This window comes from Balearica regulorum, chromosome 3, assembly GCF_011004875.1.
Source record: "Balearica regulorum gibbericeps isolate bBalReg1 chromosome 3, bBalReg1.pri, whole genome shotgun sequence".
In the NCBI taxonomy this organism is placed as follows: domain Eukaryota; kingdom Metazoa; phylum Chordata; class Aves; order Gruiformes; family Gruidae; genus Balearica; species Balearica regulorum.
In genome coordinates, this window is record NC_046186.1 from 97982174 (window position 1) to 98000050 (window position 17877).

Below are 17877 nucleotides of genomic sequence, written 5' to 3' on the forward strand. Positions count from 1 at the left end.
GGCTAAAGGTACATCAGATAGCGGCTTCAGCTAATCACCTGTCAGTTGTTCTCAGGAAGAAGAAAGAACTGAGAGTCCCTCTATTTTCTTTTAGGCACTTCCCCAGGTGGTGAGCGCTGGGGGCAGCGATCTGCTCGGACCCAGGGACAGCGGGGAGCTGCCCCTGCCCAGTGCCCGGGGAGGCATGGTGGTGGTGGCAGCATCGGGCACCTGGCCAGCAGCGTGAGGGAGGAGGGAGCCTGTGGGCCCCAGCATTGGAGGATGTCAGGCAGAGGGTTTCCCACCTGGGAGAGGAGCAGCAGCATCGGGCAGACAGGCAAGGCGAAGGCCACAGCGCAGCCCTCTGACAGCATCAGTGTCCGGGGCGTCTCCTACACTGTCAGGTAGGGCTGGGAAGGCGGCATGGTGAGCACCTGCCCGCCAGGAACTGCTCTGACCCCAGGGACTGAGGGGAGAGGGGCTGGGACTGGTGGGCTCTGAGTTTGGCCCAGTAAAGAAGGAGGGATGTTGCCAGGCCACCCGCCTCATGGCGCTGAGCCACCCGCCACAGGGGTAGAGTACGTGGCTTGAGGGAGGCAGAAGCGGTCTGTCCTCCAGAGGGGTCACCAATTCTTCTTCATATGTCTCTGAAAGAGATGCTTTAGAGGAGTTTTTTGAAGATACTGTGCCATTTCCCACTGCATTTCTTACTGCTGCCAGAAGATAATATGAGGCCCTAAGAAAATGATCAGGTGGATTAATGGCCGGCAAACATTGTCAACAAATAAAGCCTCGGTTCAAGTTTCCTCTTTTGGTTGAAGTCCAAAAGCCTCCCAGCAGCCATGCTGAAAAATCAGTTCAGACTCTGTTTTATCTTCCAGATAATGGTGAAGTTAAAAAGTTAAAACTGGGCGTGGGCAGGAAGGATTTTTTTTTTTCCCCCTCAACATTTTAAAATTCTTGCAGGCTCCATCCCACTTGAAGTACAGTAGCTATAAACCATTCACATGTTTATGCAAAATTTTTGAATCTTCTCTATTTCATCTTTTTTGATGTTTGTTTTCCAAGAGAACGTGTTGGCCCATGGTGGAATGTTTCTTTATATCATAAAAAATGGACCCGACAAATACTTAAAGATGTTTCATTTCACATAGAAAGTGGACAGATTATGGGAATTTTAGGAAATTCTGGTAAGTTCTTCCAGTACTTTAAAAGAAATAAGATCGGAGTTAATACCAGTGATTTCTAAAATGGTATAAATGTGACCGAGGTCTGTGTTTTAAATAATGAAATTGCAGCTGCTTTTAAGCCCTGCTTTGTAAAAATGTGGTGCTTGGTTTTCAGAGTTCATTCTTCTGTCATCTGTCGAACAAGTGTAACATCAATAAAAGATAAGGTTACTTCTAGACCCAATTGTTTCACCATGAAGTGTGAATTTGAATTAAATAAATGCTAATTTACACACATTTTAGATGTTCCATTTATTTCCCCTTAACTAGCTGCATTTTCAGGACAATTTTAATGTTATTGAGACAAAAAACCCCTTTATTCTTTTCATACTTCTCCATCCAAGTGAGGCTACTGCTTTTGAAATCATAAAATCCATCTCATCACATGATTAATTTATTTTGTTTGAAAGGATCTGGGAAAACAACACTTCTGGATGCAATATCAGGACGACTGGGACATAAAGACAACTTCTTTGGTGAAGTTTATGTGAATGGGCGTCAGCTGAAGAAGGAGCAGTTTAGAGATTGCTTCTCTTATGTGCCACAGGTTGTTTTCTACATTTATTTTTGTGCACTGTGCTTCCTCTCATGTAAAGAAAGTAAAGTTGCTAGTGTAGTGGAGGAATGTAATCTGATTGTGATTTTACTAGTAAATTTGGTACAAATTGGTTAATAAATTGTATGAATAAATGGAAGTTGTGCAAGCACGGCAAGATGTTAATTACTACAGGACTAACTGCTTCTTCCTCTTCATTTTTTTTCCCAGAGTGACACTTTGTTAAGCTTCCTTACCATAGAAGAGTCTCTGACCTACACTGCTTTACTAACTCTTCAGAAATGCTCCAACAACTTCATCAAAAAGAAGGTCTGTATTTTATCATCTTCCACCAGAAAGGCAGACATGATGTCATGTAATGCTTTCACCAGCAGTATTTTCCATCCATGGCTGTATTTTACATTTATAAGGTTTTGTAACCCTCATTCTGCAAAAGGGGGAGAAATCCTCCCGCTGAGGAGTGGGATGCAAGCTCTCTGGTCCTCCCCACCTCTGCAAGGGGCTTGTGTTGACACCCCAGGGAATCGCTGGGACAAACCTCTCCTGCCCAAAGCTGCAGCAATTGCTGCTGGAGGAGATGCTACTATTGGTATTGAGGTCAGCTCCCCCTCCCCAGTTTCCTGGCGGGTTTAGGGCCATGTGTGCTGGCAAGCCTCATGGACAGTAGAGGTGACTTTGACACTACTCTGGCTCCTGTAGGATGTCTCTCACTAACCAGCACAGCTCTGAAAAGCACTGGTCTAATAAGCCTCCTACAAACCACTTTTTTTGATAAAATAAGTGTGGTTTAGATCTATTAAAGGACACTTTTGACCTCTGTTGAAAGTGAAGATTGGATATTCCCAGCCAAAGGCTCTTGGTCTCTGCCTTCTCTCTTCACCTGTCTTCCACTCAGTATTTTATACTTCCCCAGAACTGATGTGCCTTTCTGCTTCCTTATTTTGGAAGCCAGACCAGCACATTATGCTTCATACCTTAACTTCTAGTCCCACCTCTGAACTCTTCAGCTCTTAATGTTAACTGAAATCAAAATTCTAATGATTTCAGAATAAAGGACAATAAAAATTAAAAAATAATAATTGAAATAATACATTAAAAATAATAAAATAGAAGTGAGACCATATACCTTCCAACTAGGATGGATGCAAGCAGCATACTGGGAAAGCTGTAGCTTAAAATGGTATCTTTTTTCTTTAATTTTTTTCATTTTACACACAGGTATCTGAGCTGGACTGTGTTTAGTCTTTCTAAATTGTAATTATTTTACAGGTAGATGCAGTTATGGCTGAGCTGAGTCTTAGCCACATTGCTGACAAAATAATTGGAAGCCGTATTTTTGTAGGAATTTCTGGGGGTGAGAGGCGTCGTGTTTCAATTGCAGCCCAGCTATTACAAGATCCCAGTAAGTACCACTGCATGGATTTTCAAAATAAAACAAAGCCGTGTCACTTTACGCTCCCACCATGGACGTCCATAAACCACGTTAAAATACAAAAGCATTTATATTCTGTAATTCAGCAAAAGCTTATCTAGTAATGACAGAAAAGGATGAGCAGTAACTCAGGTCTGCCATTAATCTATTAGTTGATCTTGGAAAATAGACAATTTTAAAATCTTAGGGACTGAACATAGGTTTAGACTTGCATTTATCCATTTTAAGTCTTTCTGGGCTTGTCCTTCCCATGTATGAAATGTTGGTTGTGGCACATTAATTTCTAGTTTTTTGAGCACATTGGGGCCATACATATGCAAGTGTTGAGCCTCGGAGCAAAGTAGCTGCCATTGAGCCGTGTATGTGTGAGCACCTTGTACGTTCCAGAGCCAAAAAAAGGTAGTCAACACATGAGATTTGCTCATTTGGAAAAGACATAAACAAAACAGAGTAAATGCTCAGAAGTACAATAGGCCTCGTGTTTCGTTGCCCTTGATAAGAAACCAGATATTGATGAATACCACACTTCTATATGTAGTTGTAGATTTACTGTAAAGAAAAAATAAACCAGATGAATGAAAGTCAAAGCAGAGTAACTAGAAGTAACTATTAACTAGCCATGGGAAACAGCACTGTAAATTTTGTCAGTTTTGAGACTGTTTCTTAAAGGTGCCACAATCCTACGGAGTGAATGTATAGCAAGCATTTATTGGATTCTGGAGTCCTCGCTGAGGTGCAGGTGTGCTAGGACTGCATACCGGACAGGAAGGAGCATTTCAATAGTGAAGTGAGGTACTGTGTGCTACTGGCGACTCCTGGAGAGTTCATTGGGTGTAGTTACTGCTCAGTAAGGTCACTAAACTCTATAGTAAACACTATGGTAATTCTGTGTAGATAAACCTATAGAGAAAGCTCTCCTCCCCCCTTATCCTGATCAGGGTTGAACTGCCCTCTTCTGTGCTATGTCTCATCTCTGTAAAAATAGTGGATTTGACTGTAACTTTTATCCTTTCATGTGCAATAAAATCTTGAAGAAAATGCAGGAAAAAACCCTGCCTCTCTTATCTATGGAATTATATATGCTGTATTTTAACAACTCTTAACTTGTTCATAACAAATTATCTGTGTATATACAGATTTCATTCAGATTATAACTTCTAGCTAATTATGTCAGTTCTATACATCATGTATACAATTGTATACATGATGAAATTTATCATTATTGTTCTTAGAAGCAGATACATACATCAAATCTATTTTGGTAATTTTCAGATTTCACCTGAACTTAGGAAGAAATTATTATGCTCTGATCCTGCAGTAGTTTTTTATGTCCTTATTCCTAACCATTGAAACTCAACCACTGAAGTTAACTAAAACTGAAAAATTACATCATGGCAATATCTATGCATACTCTGCTTTACATGTGAAACTTCACATGTACAGTAATTTCTATACTATTTGCCAAATTAGCTTCAAAGGCAGAAGCTATAACGTTTGCTCCCCATTTATTTGAGTTTCAATGCTCTTTCTTGTCATTTCACAGAGGTCATGCTCCTTGATGAACCAACAACAGGGCTGGATTGCCTGACTGCAAACCAGATTGTCTCACTGCTCTCAGAGCTTGCACACAGAGACAGGATTGTGATCATTACAATTCATCAGCCTCGCTCAGAACTCTTCAGGGTAAATAACATCTACTTACTATTTGCTTTTTTTACCAGGCTTTTTAGTACCTCCATTCTTTTCAGGATAAAAGTACAAGATCCAGTATAGCTGCCTTCAAAGGCTCTCTTCTTTCCTCCCTGCATAAATACAGGTTTGTCTTGACATTTACAGCTATGGCCTTCTGTCAGTCACCAGGCACTTGGGGACACGTTTTGCCTGGTGAAAATAGTACGCACACTGACTGTGTGCCTAACCTTTGTGTTATGCAGCTACCCAAATCAAAACCACTGGGAGATGCTATGTAAATCCCCCATGTATGCAGGCACTGTAAAAACTAGCACTTTATTTGTCTTTACATATTCATATTTCAGTAACACTTGCAACTTGAGACAGATAAAGCTGTGATTTGGAAAGGGAAAAAAAAAAAATCTTCGTTTTTCCTCTTTGTGTCAAGTGATGTGGGTACACCTTGGTCATGCGGTGTATGACCTTGCAGGGCTTCTGCTGGGGAGAGCATTTCTCCCTTCCCATTACTGTTTTGCACTTTGCTCCTCTGACACATCCACCACCCAGCACGTGAATGCAAGGCACCTCTTCCCTGTCTGACTAAGTTGAGTCTAAGTGGTCATGAAGCCAGAGGGGAGTGACAGTGGTTTTCTGGACTGAAAGCAGTCCTGGTGCCTTGGGAATATGGATCGATGCATAGCTGGTGGGAACCCTACCCTGGCAAATCTTCACCTGAACAGCAGGGCTGTTATTATCCTGAAGTGCTTAAGGACTTTCTTCCCAACAATTTGGGGATTTTACAGACTGGGGCTATTAAACACCAAAGGAGGTCAGTCAGTAAGTGAGGGTGCATTAGAAGTGAAGTCAGAAGTCCACAACTCCCATTTCTGTTTGTGGATTACCTCTATATGCTGCTGTCTCTGACAGTTTTGAGAATCACTAGTTTTAAGAGCTTACAATTGTGTCATCTTGCATAACCACTGAGAGGTGCAATAAAAGGGACAAACTTCCTTTGACAGAAATGAACTAAGGAAGTTTGAATGTGTCAAAACTACTTTTTTTCCTGTCAAAGCAGTTTTATTACCAAGACAGTAGCTGTACTCAAGAATTAATGTGCTGCTGCTCAGTATGTATTGCTAATATATTAATTTGCTCCCCACAGTTATTTGACAGAATAGCTATCATGAGCTTTGGAGAAATGGTTTTCTGTGGGAACCCTATGGAAATGATCACGTTTTTTAGTGACTGCGGCTATTCTTGTCCTGAGCAATCAAATCCTTTTGACTTCTATGGTAAGTTTGTCTAAGTTGTTTTGGTAAAAATATGGGTTTCCTTTAGACAAACAAGTTGTTTTCTTCCCCAACTTAAGTTTTTCCAGACATAGAAACATGTTTGAATTCTTCCCCAACTTTGTAATTATTCTCAGCTCAGAGAAGAGAGCGAGCTGGGTCCATGTAACCTCCACTGACTCCATAAAGCAGCAAAAGTTTGCAGTAGGACTGAAACACAGCAGAAAAGAGTAAACTACCAATAAAAAAAGGAATCTCGGCTTCATGAAACCAGTGGATTCCTAATGGCTTCTCCCTATGGCTGTCCACTGGATGTTGGAAAATCAATTTGATCCCCAAACTGTTGAAAGTCCCATGCTCTTATGGACTTTTGTGATGCCAAGCAACTGAAGACAGTTGTTGCCTGAAGGGAAGGATGTAGAAGAAATACAGGATGACCGAGGCATCAATTTTCAGAGATTCACAATTTGAGGTTTCAGAAAGTTTGGGGAGCTGCTAGTACATGGGTGAGCTAGTGGAGCAGAACATATGGATGCTTCAGGAGACAATGACAGCAAGCTGTCGGCAAAAGCTGAGGAGTACTGTTTTTCTGATTCAGGATGAAAAAAAGTGTCAGCACGAGATTTTGGAAATGAAGCTTGGCTTCATTGCAGAGCGTCTGTGTAGCTGATCCATGTGGACACATGTTAGAATAACATGTTAGAATAACGTGTATGTGTTTGTGTGTGTATATGTACATACATATGTGTGTGTGTATGTCTATTTAACTATCTTTTTAAATCTAGTATGTAGACTGATTTCTGATGATACTAGCTGAGCATTAACCAGGGAATTTGACCAGTCCAAAAAGCTGTATTCAGCAACATGGCACATTCAGAGGAGGCAGTGTTTTTCTATTGTCTAGATGGCATCCTAAACTCAGAGAGAAGAGAGGATGGTTGTTGACATGAAGCTGGAATGGGATGAAGCTGAAAATACTGGTGTGACAGTGAGGATAATTTTGCCTTCATGAATTTGAATAGTCTTGAAAAGCATAGATGATTTGAGATTTAGACCCACTTTTTAAAAAGCCTAGTAAAGAGAGTACTGCATTCTTCAAATGTCAACCTTTGAATGTGACAAGAAAAGGAAAAAATACAGTTTAGAGCAAAGAATCATCAGAGTATTTAGTCTTTGGAAAATTGGTAGTTTATATTTTTTGTGTGATTTAATGATGTGAATCAAGGGACAGATTCTGATATCGTTTACACCAACAGTAGAGGAAAATAAATTCTATGTATTGAGTGTGGATTATATTATTGAAATGTCACAGGTATTTATAAAAAAAGTACAAATGCATGGTAGGCATTAGCTATTTGGCCTAGTGACTAGTCAGTGTTAGCATTTTTAAAAACAGCTTCTTGCCATTTAGTTTGTGTGTGACTTCCAGCAAGTCACACTGGCCAAGTTTTAAAAAGCATGTCTGCATTTTAGATGTTCATATTTACAAAAGTGATGACATCAATTTGGGTATGTTTACCGTTAAAGACAATTCTGCTGGATTCCAGCTTTCAGAACACCAGGAAAGTATTCATAAGCTTAATTCAGGTTTTGAGGACAGATTAAGAATCTTGGACAAGGGCTCCTTCTCCATTGTTCAGTTTGTATTTTGAAGATGGGCATAATACTGGAAAACTGAAGTCTAAGGATGACAGAAACCTTAAGAATAAATAACTGATAAAGACATCTTAGCAGATGTAGAAGAGCAATATAAAAATCTGTAAGAACAGCTATTCCTGAGAACAATGTAGTTTTTGAAACCTTAGGTAATTCATTGCTATTAGGGAAAAAGGAAATTTCTAATGCATTTTAGCACTATTGCTAAATCTGTTTGACTTGTACAAATAGCAAAAGCAAAGTTCCCATCTGCCAATCAAAGAAATGCTGGTGTCAGGAATAGGTAAAGGTGGATTTATTAGAAAGGAACGTTAACTCTGTGAAGTATATACCTTTCGTGAGTTCCACAACATAATATTTTCTTCAGCTTGGGTTGAGCCTGCTAGGGGAATTGGCCTGCTGAACATCCTCTGACTTCACATTAAAACAGAACTATGTGTGAGGAGGAGGTGGGTGAAACCCAGTGCAACAATGCAGTGACAGCTCAAGTAGAGAAGAGCAGTGTCTCTGCAGCATGAGCTCAGATTAACTGAAAAAAAAATCTCCATGGTTATGGAGGAGCAGGCAGAGGACAAGGGGGAATCATGGAGCCTGGCAGTGTGCGCTTGCAGCCCAGAAAGCCAACTGTGTCCTGGGCTGCATCAAAAGAAGGGTGGTCAAGGGAGGTGATTCTGCCCCTCTACTCTACTCTGGTGAGACCCCACCTGCAGTACTGCATCCAGCTCTGGGGGCCCCAGTACAAGAGAGACATCAAGCTGTTGGAGAGAGTCCAGAGGAGGCCCACGAAGCTGATCAGAGGGCTGGAGCACCTCTCCTATGGGGACAGGCTGAGAGAGTTGGGATTGTTCAGCCTGGAGAAAAGGCAGCTCCAGGGAGAGCCCTAACCTGGTCTAGTGGAGGGTGTCCCTGCCCGCAGCAGGGGGGTTGGAACTAGATGATCTTTGAGGTCCCTTCCAACCCAAACCATTCTATGATTCTGTGATTCTTTGCAGATTTTACAATAGAGACAAGGAAAAGTTAGTTGCAAGTGGGGAAGAGGCATGAAGGGAAAGTGATGTGTGTGTATATAAAGACTTTGTAAATTTACAGTGGATCTGACATCTGTGGACACCCGAAGCAAGGAACGTGAACTTGAAACCTACAGTAGGGTTCAGGTAATTGTATCAGCCTACAAAAACTCGGAGATTTTTAGCAAAGTACTGGCAGCCATTGAAAGAACAAAGTGTATGAAAGAGCTGCCACCAATACCATTCAAAAACAGAGAGTCACCCAGTGCCTTTTACAAATTATGGATTCTTTTACGGTAAGATTTTTATTTTCTTTCCCCTTTTTAAAAGAAAAATCTTTTTTCTGATCCACTAATCTTTTGGGTTTTCCCCCCTATATATATATATATGCACTTCCTTGGTTATTTTGATCTACCATTGTACTTGTCTCAGTCTTTTTTAATATATTACCTTTTTGTGGACACTATGTGTTCAAGATTTGTTCAAAGCTAAATACCCTACCAGCATGTGGTCAGTCATAGCTAACAAGTATATTGTTACTGTTTTGTTTCATTATCAGGAGGACAACAAGAAACTTCTCGAGAGATAAGATGGGCATCATCATGCGTCTCCTTCAGAATTTGTTATTTGGCTTGTTTGTAGCATTTTTCCTTCTTAGACTAAGGAATGACCTGGTAAAAGGAGCAGTGCAGGATCGCGTGGGGCTTGTCTACCAGTGCGTGAGTGCCCCCCCCTACACAGGGATGCTGAATGCTGTTGCTCTTTGTGAGTTTCCATCCTCTATTTTGTGCAGCAGCAAGTATTGCTGACACTATAAATAGAAAAAAATCTATTTTGGGGATAGTCATTTAAAGGATCTTAACAGTTTTAGGTAATGTCAGAAGCATGAAATTCAAAGGCGAAGCAACAACGAGCTTCGCACCACAGAAAAAGATTAGCCCATCAGAGGGGTTCCAGGTTCACTGCACTTAATGAGGGAATATGCCCTGATCCCTGCCTCTCCCTTTTCAGCTGGCCTGTATATGCAGGCTTTATTTTGAACTGTGCAAGAGCCCTTAACTTTCCTGCGTGTCACATTATAAAGGCAGGACAAAGTCTAGGTCTGTAGCTAACATCTTACATGAGATCAAAACCAAAGACACGGAAAAGATGGAAGTACAAAACAGCTTTGACAGCAATTGAGGATAATTAGATTTAAGAGTATTATGTGATGACTACATTTTTCTTAGAGGGTATTTCTCTTACAGCTGCCATACTAAGATCAACGGTAGTTTCTATTTACAGCCCTAAAAACTGTTCTGCTCATGTAGGGAACATAGACTGCTGTTATCACCTTGAGATCATAGCACCTCAAGAAATTATCCAGCGACAGCAATTTTTTCATGTTTTTTAATTTATATCTGCAAAAAAGAGAACACTGTCCTGCATGCTGCCTAGTCAGACCTCTTCCACTAAGCTTTCTGACTTTCGCAATCTGCAGGGAATGTGTTTTGCATTTATAGTGGGGGAAAAAGTGATCAGACTGGTTTAGACAGAATGTTTCTGATATATTCTCAAAGTTGTCTCTGTGCTTGAGATCATTTTTGCTAGCAACAAGCCTCAGTCTCTTTATTCAACGGTGATTTAATTTATTTCTTATATATTTAATCCAGTCCAACCTTTACGTGCTATCAGTGACCAAGAAAGTAAAGATGGCTTGTATAAGAAATGGCAAATGCTTTTAGCTTATATAGTACATTTCCTGCCCTTCAGTGTCATCAGCGTGGCAATTTTCAGCACCTTTATATACTGGTAAGCACTTGTACCATCTATTGGATTGTTACTTTCTTTTTGTTATCAATTTCAATTCCCACGTCAGCAAAAGGCCTCCTGGTGTGGCTTCCTGCTATCGTCTCTCAGAATGATTACAGGGAAAGCTCATGGAAAGATGACACAATTTTAGCCCTTCTCTTTCAGGCAGTGCCAAGACTTGGTGCAAATTTCTAATAAGAGGTGCTAAATAAGATCAGGGATTTGAGTGGCACTTAAGAACTTGCCAGTCTTGCCAAAGATCTGTTCAGTACTGCCATGGTATTTGCAGGAAGGCTTTTTACTTCTGGTAGGTCAAACTTTGCATGCACATATGCATGCACCACACACACACACAGAGAAAGAAGTGATGTTAAAACACTGCCCAAGAAAGACTGGCAAAATCAGTTCTCTAGGTAACCTGGAAAGTTCTAATGGGCCTGGGACATTTATCATTCTTGTGCCATACCAAAACTGGGAAGTGTTATTTCACATTAGATTTAGAAAGATGATAGGAAATAAGAGGGGAAAAAAAGTAATTGAGGAAGACAACAGTAGGTACGTGACAGTAAGAGCTTCTTATTTCCTGGGATGTTTGGGGTTGAGCTACAGCATATGGAAGTGGTGAGACCTGGTCCCATTTCTTCCATTCTCCAGTGAAAGGCACAAAGGTGGATTTCTGGTAGTGGGAGAAAGGGTTTGATTGTAAAGCTTGCTTTTTTCCCCCTACTAGATTAATTTCCTCGCATCATTGTGAAATCGTACTTCAGAATGGAGTGATTAAACATGTCATCTGTTGATTGCATTATCTATCATATAGGTCTGCTCTCCTTCATTTCTGTTCCATTGATTTCTCACCTTCAACAGAATCCATGGCTGCTTATGTAAACCAACAGCAAACTAATAAGGATCAATTTCTATCCTTCAACCTTTTTCTGTTTTGGTTTGTTTGGGTTTTTTTGTTTGTTTGTTTGTTTTCCTAATTATGAAAGGAGAGGTGCGTAGTGCACAAAAGTTAATTCTTGTTTTCATGTGACAATTGATAGTAAAGTTGCAATCGGATGGCAGTCTATAGTAAAATGTGCACAAATTAATAGGAGGCTTGGTTTGTGTCCTGGATGCACATTCTTTGGTTAGCTGTTGAGAAATTATAAATGGATAGGCCCTTGTAAGAGATATAAAGTGCAGGAGCTATTCTGCCATACCTGTGCATGTTAGTGCTCTTACTCTGCAATAAGATGCCCTTGGGCAGTTTGAAAATGGATGAAGTAAAACTGCACCAAATCACTTGGACTACTGAATAAGAACCTCTGCACAGAGAGCTAGTCTGCCATAGGAATTTTGCAGTAGCTGTTTTCCCATCTAGAAAAACTTGGGCAAAAAGATCACTGTTTTCTACCTCCTCCTGGTCTGTAGTTGGTAATGAGAGGAAGTGCTCAGCATTTACTTAATTCTTTCCATTTGGGATCTCGGCAACTGTCAGCTGCCAGATGAAAAGATAAAAGATCCAAGACAGAGATTTCTGCTCCTCCAGATGTGAGGACTTGCATGCATGGTTTGTGTTTTTGCAGTTTGGTGCTGCTATTAGAAGAACTGCTTAAATGAAGCAGTTTTGTTCAAGCAAGGCCACCTTTTTCTGTGCCCCCTTTGCTACCTGGGCTTTTATTTCTGCAAGCTGTCAGTGCTGCCTGCTTCAGGCAGTGCTCCCTGAGAAGTGTTTTTTCACAGACAAGCAGAAATTACTCCTCTTCCCACTAAGCATTGAGAGGGTGCACTGTGCTCACCAGAGCCCTTCCGTTTCTGCCTGCTAGTGAGCTGGTTGCTGTGAAGGCAGCCATTTGGAAAGCACCTTTTCAATGAGGGAAGGTTTGTGGACTGCCTGAAGATCGTGAGCCACTGTCACGCACACTCCTTAACGAACAGGAAATTCATATGGGCAGAGACTTTGCCCTTGTGCTTTGGTAGCTTCAAACACAATCAACAATAAAGAGTGTGGTTCCAGTTAATGGATAATATTTACTGATATTAGTCTCTGCATATCTTTGCTATCTTGTGGTTGTTTGGAAGCTATCAGGGATTGTCAGTGATTTCACCTTAGACCACTTAGGGCGAGCAGTTTCTCGATGAAATTTTGAAGATTCTATCTGTGCAGGGCTAAACTGTCCTGGATGGGCTAACTTTTGGAGAGGCTTTGATAGCCTCTGGTATGTGTTCTTACAAGCCATTTCTCTCAGAGTTTGTGTTTGTAGCGTCAGACAGTTTGGGTCAGACAGACCCAAACTCTTACCTGATAAGACACAAGGCAGCTCTGGCCAAGAGCAAATACAGCCGCTTTTGCAATCAAGTAAATGTACCGTGTTTATGCAAGTTTTTCTAGCTAAAGATACCTCTGGGAAATGTTCTAACAGTTTGCATTATCCTACCATTCTATTGCTGTAATACTCTCTCTTCTGAGTTGGTTGGGTTTGGGGTTTTTTTCCCCTTCTCTTTTAGGTTCTTCTCTATTTCTACCCCAGATTTACTAGCCTGTATCTACATAGCCCTGTGTAAAGTTTTAGAACACTTCAGAGAAAGTGATACTTTTTCGCTAGTTTCTTCTGCACCAATCTGTGATTAAGGGTTGTTAAACACCTGGTAGCTCAGTGAATGTTTAATGCTTGAAGAGTCAATTTTTAGCCATCTATTTATAACAGAGATTATTTTGGTATTCCATGAAAAAAATGCTACAGGAGACTGTAAGAAAATTAATACCTCTATTTTAAGACTATGTTCAAACATGGTGGATTTAAAAAAAAAAAAAAAAAAAGGCATAGGCCTTTGCAATTAAAAAGAAAATAAAATGAAAATTAAATATTAAATTAAAAAGAAAATAAAATAGCTGCTTGTTAGCTAAGCAAAGCATGCAGTCTGTACCCAGCGTGAGGCAATTTTGCTATGAGGTATTTTGGAAAAAGAGTAATATGTCACCATGTAATAAAAGGTTTTGTCATCTGTCATATACACTCTAAAGCTGAATTAAGTTTGCCAAGCAACTGCTGTCCTCTCTTAACTTTTTAATCTTTAGTACAGGTTGGGGGGGGACTTTTTTCCTTAGGTGAGTTAGGGAAAAGCTGGGAAGAGCGTGTTGTACTAAAGAGCACAGGAATATGGAGGAAATGGCATTTGGATGAATTACATGGGTGTGATTTCAATTAGCCTTCCATTTAATTGAGTATATCCATTTTTACATTTGCATGCATAGTATCAGAAGGGCAAAATTCCATCTGTTAATTATCTGCATAAAGACATTCTTTAAATATGTCACTGACTTACATAAAAAACTCCCACTGCATAGACTCTAAAAGGAGGAGAATATTAGTTTAAGGGATTGTAGAAACCATGGTGGTTATCTTGAAGCAACACAGATTGCTGCTATAATTACATCTTTACATAACCCTCTTTAATCTAGATGGAGAAAACCTAATATATCTGCACTGAGGTCACAACATTAAGTGGATGTCCTTTATCTTAAGGCTCCAAACAACATACTAAGGGTTAAGACGTAAACTGTTCACTTAATGAGCTATAATTCAAAAAACAAACAAGCAAACCTTAAAGAAAACAAAACACAAAACCATAAATAAGGGCTACATTCCAAGTTTAGTACCAAACCACTGTTTTTTAAATGTTCTTTTGCTCATTTTTGTACAGGACTGCAGGGTTGTATCCCGATGCTTCCAGATTTGGAATTTTCTTTGCTGTTGTCTTAGCATCTCATATAATTGGTGAACTACTAACACTTGTTATACTTGGCGTGGTTCAAAACCCAAATATAGTCCAAAGCGGAGTGGTGCTACTTAATTCAGCGGGTGTGATAGTGGGAACTGGACTAGTAAGGTAGGAAAATGTTTTATTTCATTATGGTGGTAATGTTAAAATAATCTGCATGTAGAAGAGTGTTGTGAACGGTCTGTATTGCAGAAGGACAATATTGCACAATGGGAAGAAGGTGCAGCTGTGATCCTTCAGAGGCAGAACTACCTAATCATGTCATTGTATTAAACACACACAAAAGACACTTAATAACTTTAGATATCAACAAAGATTTTTTTTCACTTTTTGCAAATAAATTGAAGAAAAAACTAAGCAATTAATATCTATCGGCTCAGCTAAATTCTTTTACTTATGCCAACATTATAATGTGAAATGCTGTCCTCATTAAAGGAGTCTACAAAAAAAAAAAACAACAAAAAAATTCCTACAACTTCTAGTAACTGCTGGAACTTACCAGACATTAAACACTGGGAATGATGGTTTAAAAAAAAAAGTTGTTCTCAACTGTCTTCTTAGTGTCATTCTCCAGTTTATCCATTAAACTTTTCAGACACTTTTTCTACCTGTGCAGACTGAAGAACTACACAAAGATAATAAATAAAAAAGTAGTGTAGTAAATATGCGAGAAAATTATGATCCATTTGCTCTGTTACTGTGCAAATAAATGTCTTTTAATTGTAACTGCATGAACTTTGAACGGTTTTCCTCTTGTATTTGTCAATACTGAAATTACTATTTTTTGAGAAACATAATAAATTGTCAAAAAAATTTTCTTGAGATGTTGAGTAAATATGATCTGCTCACCTGAGATCTTTCCAATGAAAATAATGAAGTAAGCCTAACAAAAGATGACGTCAAGTTGTTCCTGCTACTGTAGTCTAATGCCTTAATGATAACTTTTAAAAAAAAGTATTAGAGTGGTTTCCAACCTTATTTTATAGTAGGGACATTGCTAATTAATATTGTGAATCTCTTTGATGATTAAACTTCATAGGCAATGAAAGATACGAAAAATAGCATTGAGACTTGGGTTGCTGTTTCCTTCTGTTTGTTTAATTATGAAGCCTTGAAGAATTTGAGGTGCAGAAATTCCCCAGTCTTGTTGAATAATGTTATTTCAAAATTTTCATACTCTGTTTCTCTTCTCGTTATTCTTTGCTTCATTTTTGTATAGTTGGTATTGTTGGCTGGTGAATTGATATTCAGTCTTTTCTGGGTTTGAAGATGGAGTATATGGGGGGTGGTTTCTTACTCTGGAAGCAACACATTTTTGGAAGTAAAGTTTATATTGGGTCTTGTCATGTTCAGTTTATCACTGCAATGTGAATATCAACAAACTTCATGGAATTATTTGTGACGGTCTGTAAACAAGTCAGGGCTGAATGTTATGACACTGTACCAAAGTCAAGAGACAGCCTCCATGGTATTCTCTCATTTAGCACTAAAACAGACTTTATATTTGAAAACCCTACAGTAACAGTTCTTGGCTGTACCTGTAACAGGCTATGACCAAATATGAGAACTTGTTTTAATTTGGGGTAGAATTGGCTCTTGGAATGTAGCAAAAGACAATTTAACTTCTCTGTTTCTTTAAGGACCATCGAAGAAATGCCGACACCTTTTAAAATTCTCAGTTATCTTACCTTTCAAAAATACAGCAGTGAGATTCTTATAGTCAATGAATTTTATGGCTTAAACTTCACATGCGGTAAGTGTTCAAAAAAAAAAAAAAAGTCCTTTAAGTCCATTGTAAATCATTTTAATGAAATGTTGAAGCTCATTTTCCTTCTACTTCCAATAAAAGTATCTTGATAAGTTAAAGATAACTTGTGAGTTGTTGAAAAATGCTTCTTAATTAGTAAAGACTTAGTATTACACCTTATCAGCAAGCTAGGCAAAAGTTTGGCTCTTCTTTTTCAACCGTTTCTCATGCTTTCAGTTTTTCATCTTTCTCTTCTTCATCTATTCTTTTATCCCCCCTCTCTTGGGGGCATTTTGGAAGGTAAACTTTGCAGCCTGTTATGTGCTTATCAGAGCAGCGTTACACAAATAGCAGATCAATAGAATTGCACAATATGAGATCAAACATCAGAGCAGGGAGCACTGACAGGTAACACCTGACCAGATGTTTCCTCTAATACTGGTGAGGCTCCACTTCAAATATGTTACTGTGGCGCATATTGAGCAGCTTGGATCTGTCAGGCTGTGCTTTGCTGGTAGTGAGCAAAGTAACCGGCAAAACATGAGAATCAATCAGGTTGGCAGGGTTTGTAGCTAACATCCATCAATGGGGTTAAAACTTGCAGGTTTGGACCTGCCCTGAGGTTTTTTGGGCTTTGTAGCCAGGTGTCTGCGCTGCTCTCCAAGGCTATAGATTCTTTATCCATTAATCTCTCCTGTCCCTCTTTGTTACAAGAGCATAGATGGCAACTGTTGGAAAATGAATCCATAACTTTGGTAGTAATAATAAACAGCTGATTTTTAATGTGCCCTTCAGAGTGTCTCCATCACTTGAATTTTGGAAGCACTCAACAAATATGAACGCAGTAAGCCTACCACACTGGGCACCTTGCTTCTTGCGGCCCCACCAGATACTGTGTCTGAAGAGCCACAAATCTTTTGTTTGGCACGAACAAAACAGAGAGCTCCTAGTGATCCTTTATTCTCCCTGTCAAAAATGTGGCATAGATTAACTGCAGACACATATGGCTTGTCTATTTTAATTCCAAAATGCTGAGAAATACTGCTGCGGGTATAGTTCATCATTAAAAGAACATTAGGGCTAGGTATATTAAATGCATGTGCTAGATACTGAAGCCTGAGTTTTCATTTTACTGATTCACCTACTAAAGAAATGAATTTTTTCTTTCAACAGGTGGAGCCAACAGTTCCACTACAATTAATGCTGCGTGCATTTTCTCTCATGGCGTTCAATTCATTGAACAAAACTTTCCTGGTGCATTGTCCCGGTTCACAACTGATTTCCTAATACTCTATGCTTTTCTACCAGGACTTGTCATTATAGCAATTCTGAGCTTCAACATAAGAGAGAGAATCATTAGCAGGCAATAAAAAAGTAGCTGTTCTAATAATGTCTAATACTACACTTTTAACTTTATTGTGGTTGAAGGCTTAAATTGTTGGATTTTAGATAGAATTTAAGTAATTATACCTATGGAAACACATTCATCTTCTCATGTGTGTTTCTAACTGGATGTTTTCTGTCTTGAAAAACAATGTTCTCTTAAGAGTGTGAATGGCTTTCTGCTATTGGTATTCCCACCCCACTCCCTAAATCAGCCGTAATCAACAGTATAACATGTTTTAAAGGACTTTTTGAATTTTATTTAGTCAGCTGTCAATTTTTAACAATGTAGCAATAGTGCTCTAATTTTTTTCCCCACTGTTTTGTTTTTCAACCATTACCAATAAGCAGAGGGGTACAGTGGTTAGTAAA

At 39.4% G+C, this 17877-nt stretch overlaps 1 protein-coding gene across 1 annotated transcript; it reads left to right on the forward strand.

Moving 5' to 3' along the window:
- Positions 1-60: 60 nt before the first annotated feature.
- Positions 61-17864, forward strand: ABCG5 (ATP binding cassette subfamily G member 5). The gene is made up of 13 exons (XM_075749126.1): positions 61-383; positions 1048-1169; positions 1619-1755; positions 1975-2073; positions 3034-3166; positions 4740-4879; positions 6030-6159; positions 8902-9115; positions 9379-9584; positions 10472-10610; positions 14298-14483; positions 16016-16128; positions 17296-17864. Exons 1-13 carry the CDS (start codon positions 262-264, stop codon positions 17490-17492), a joined length of 1938 nt encoding a protein of 645 aa, XP_075605241.1. The 5' UTR covers positions 61-261; the 3' UTR covers positions 17493-17864.
- The last annotated feature ends 13 nt before the right edge of the window (positions 17865-17877 follow it).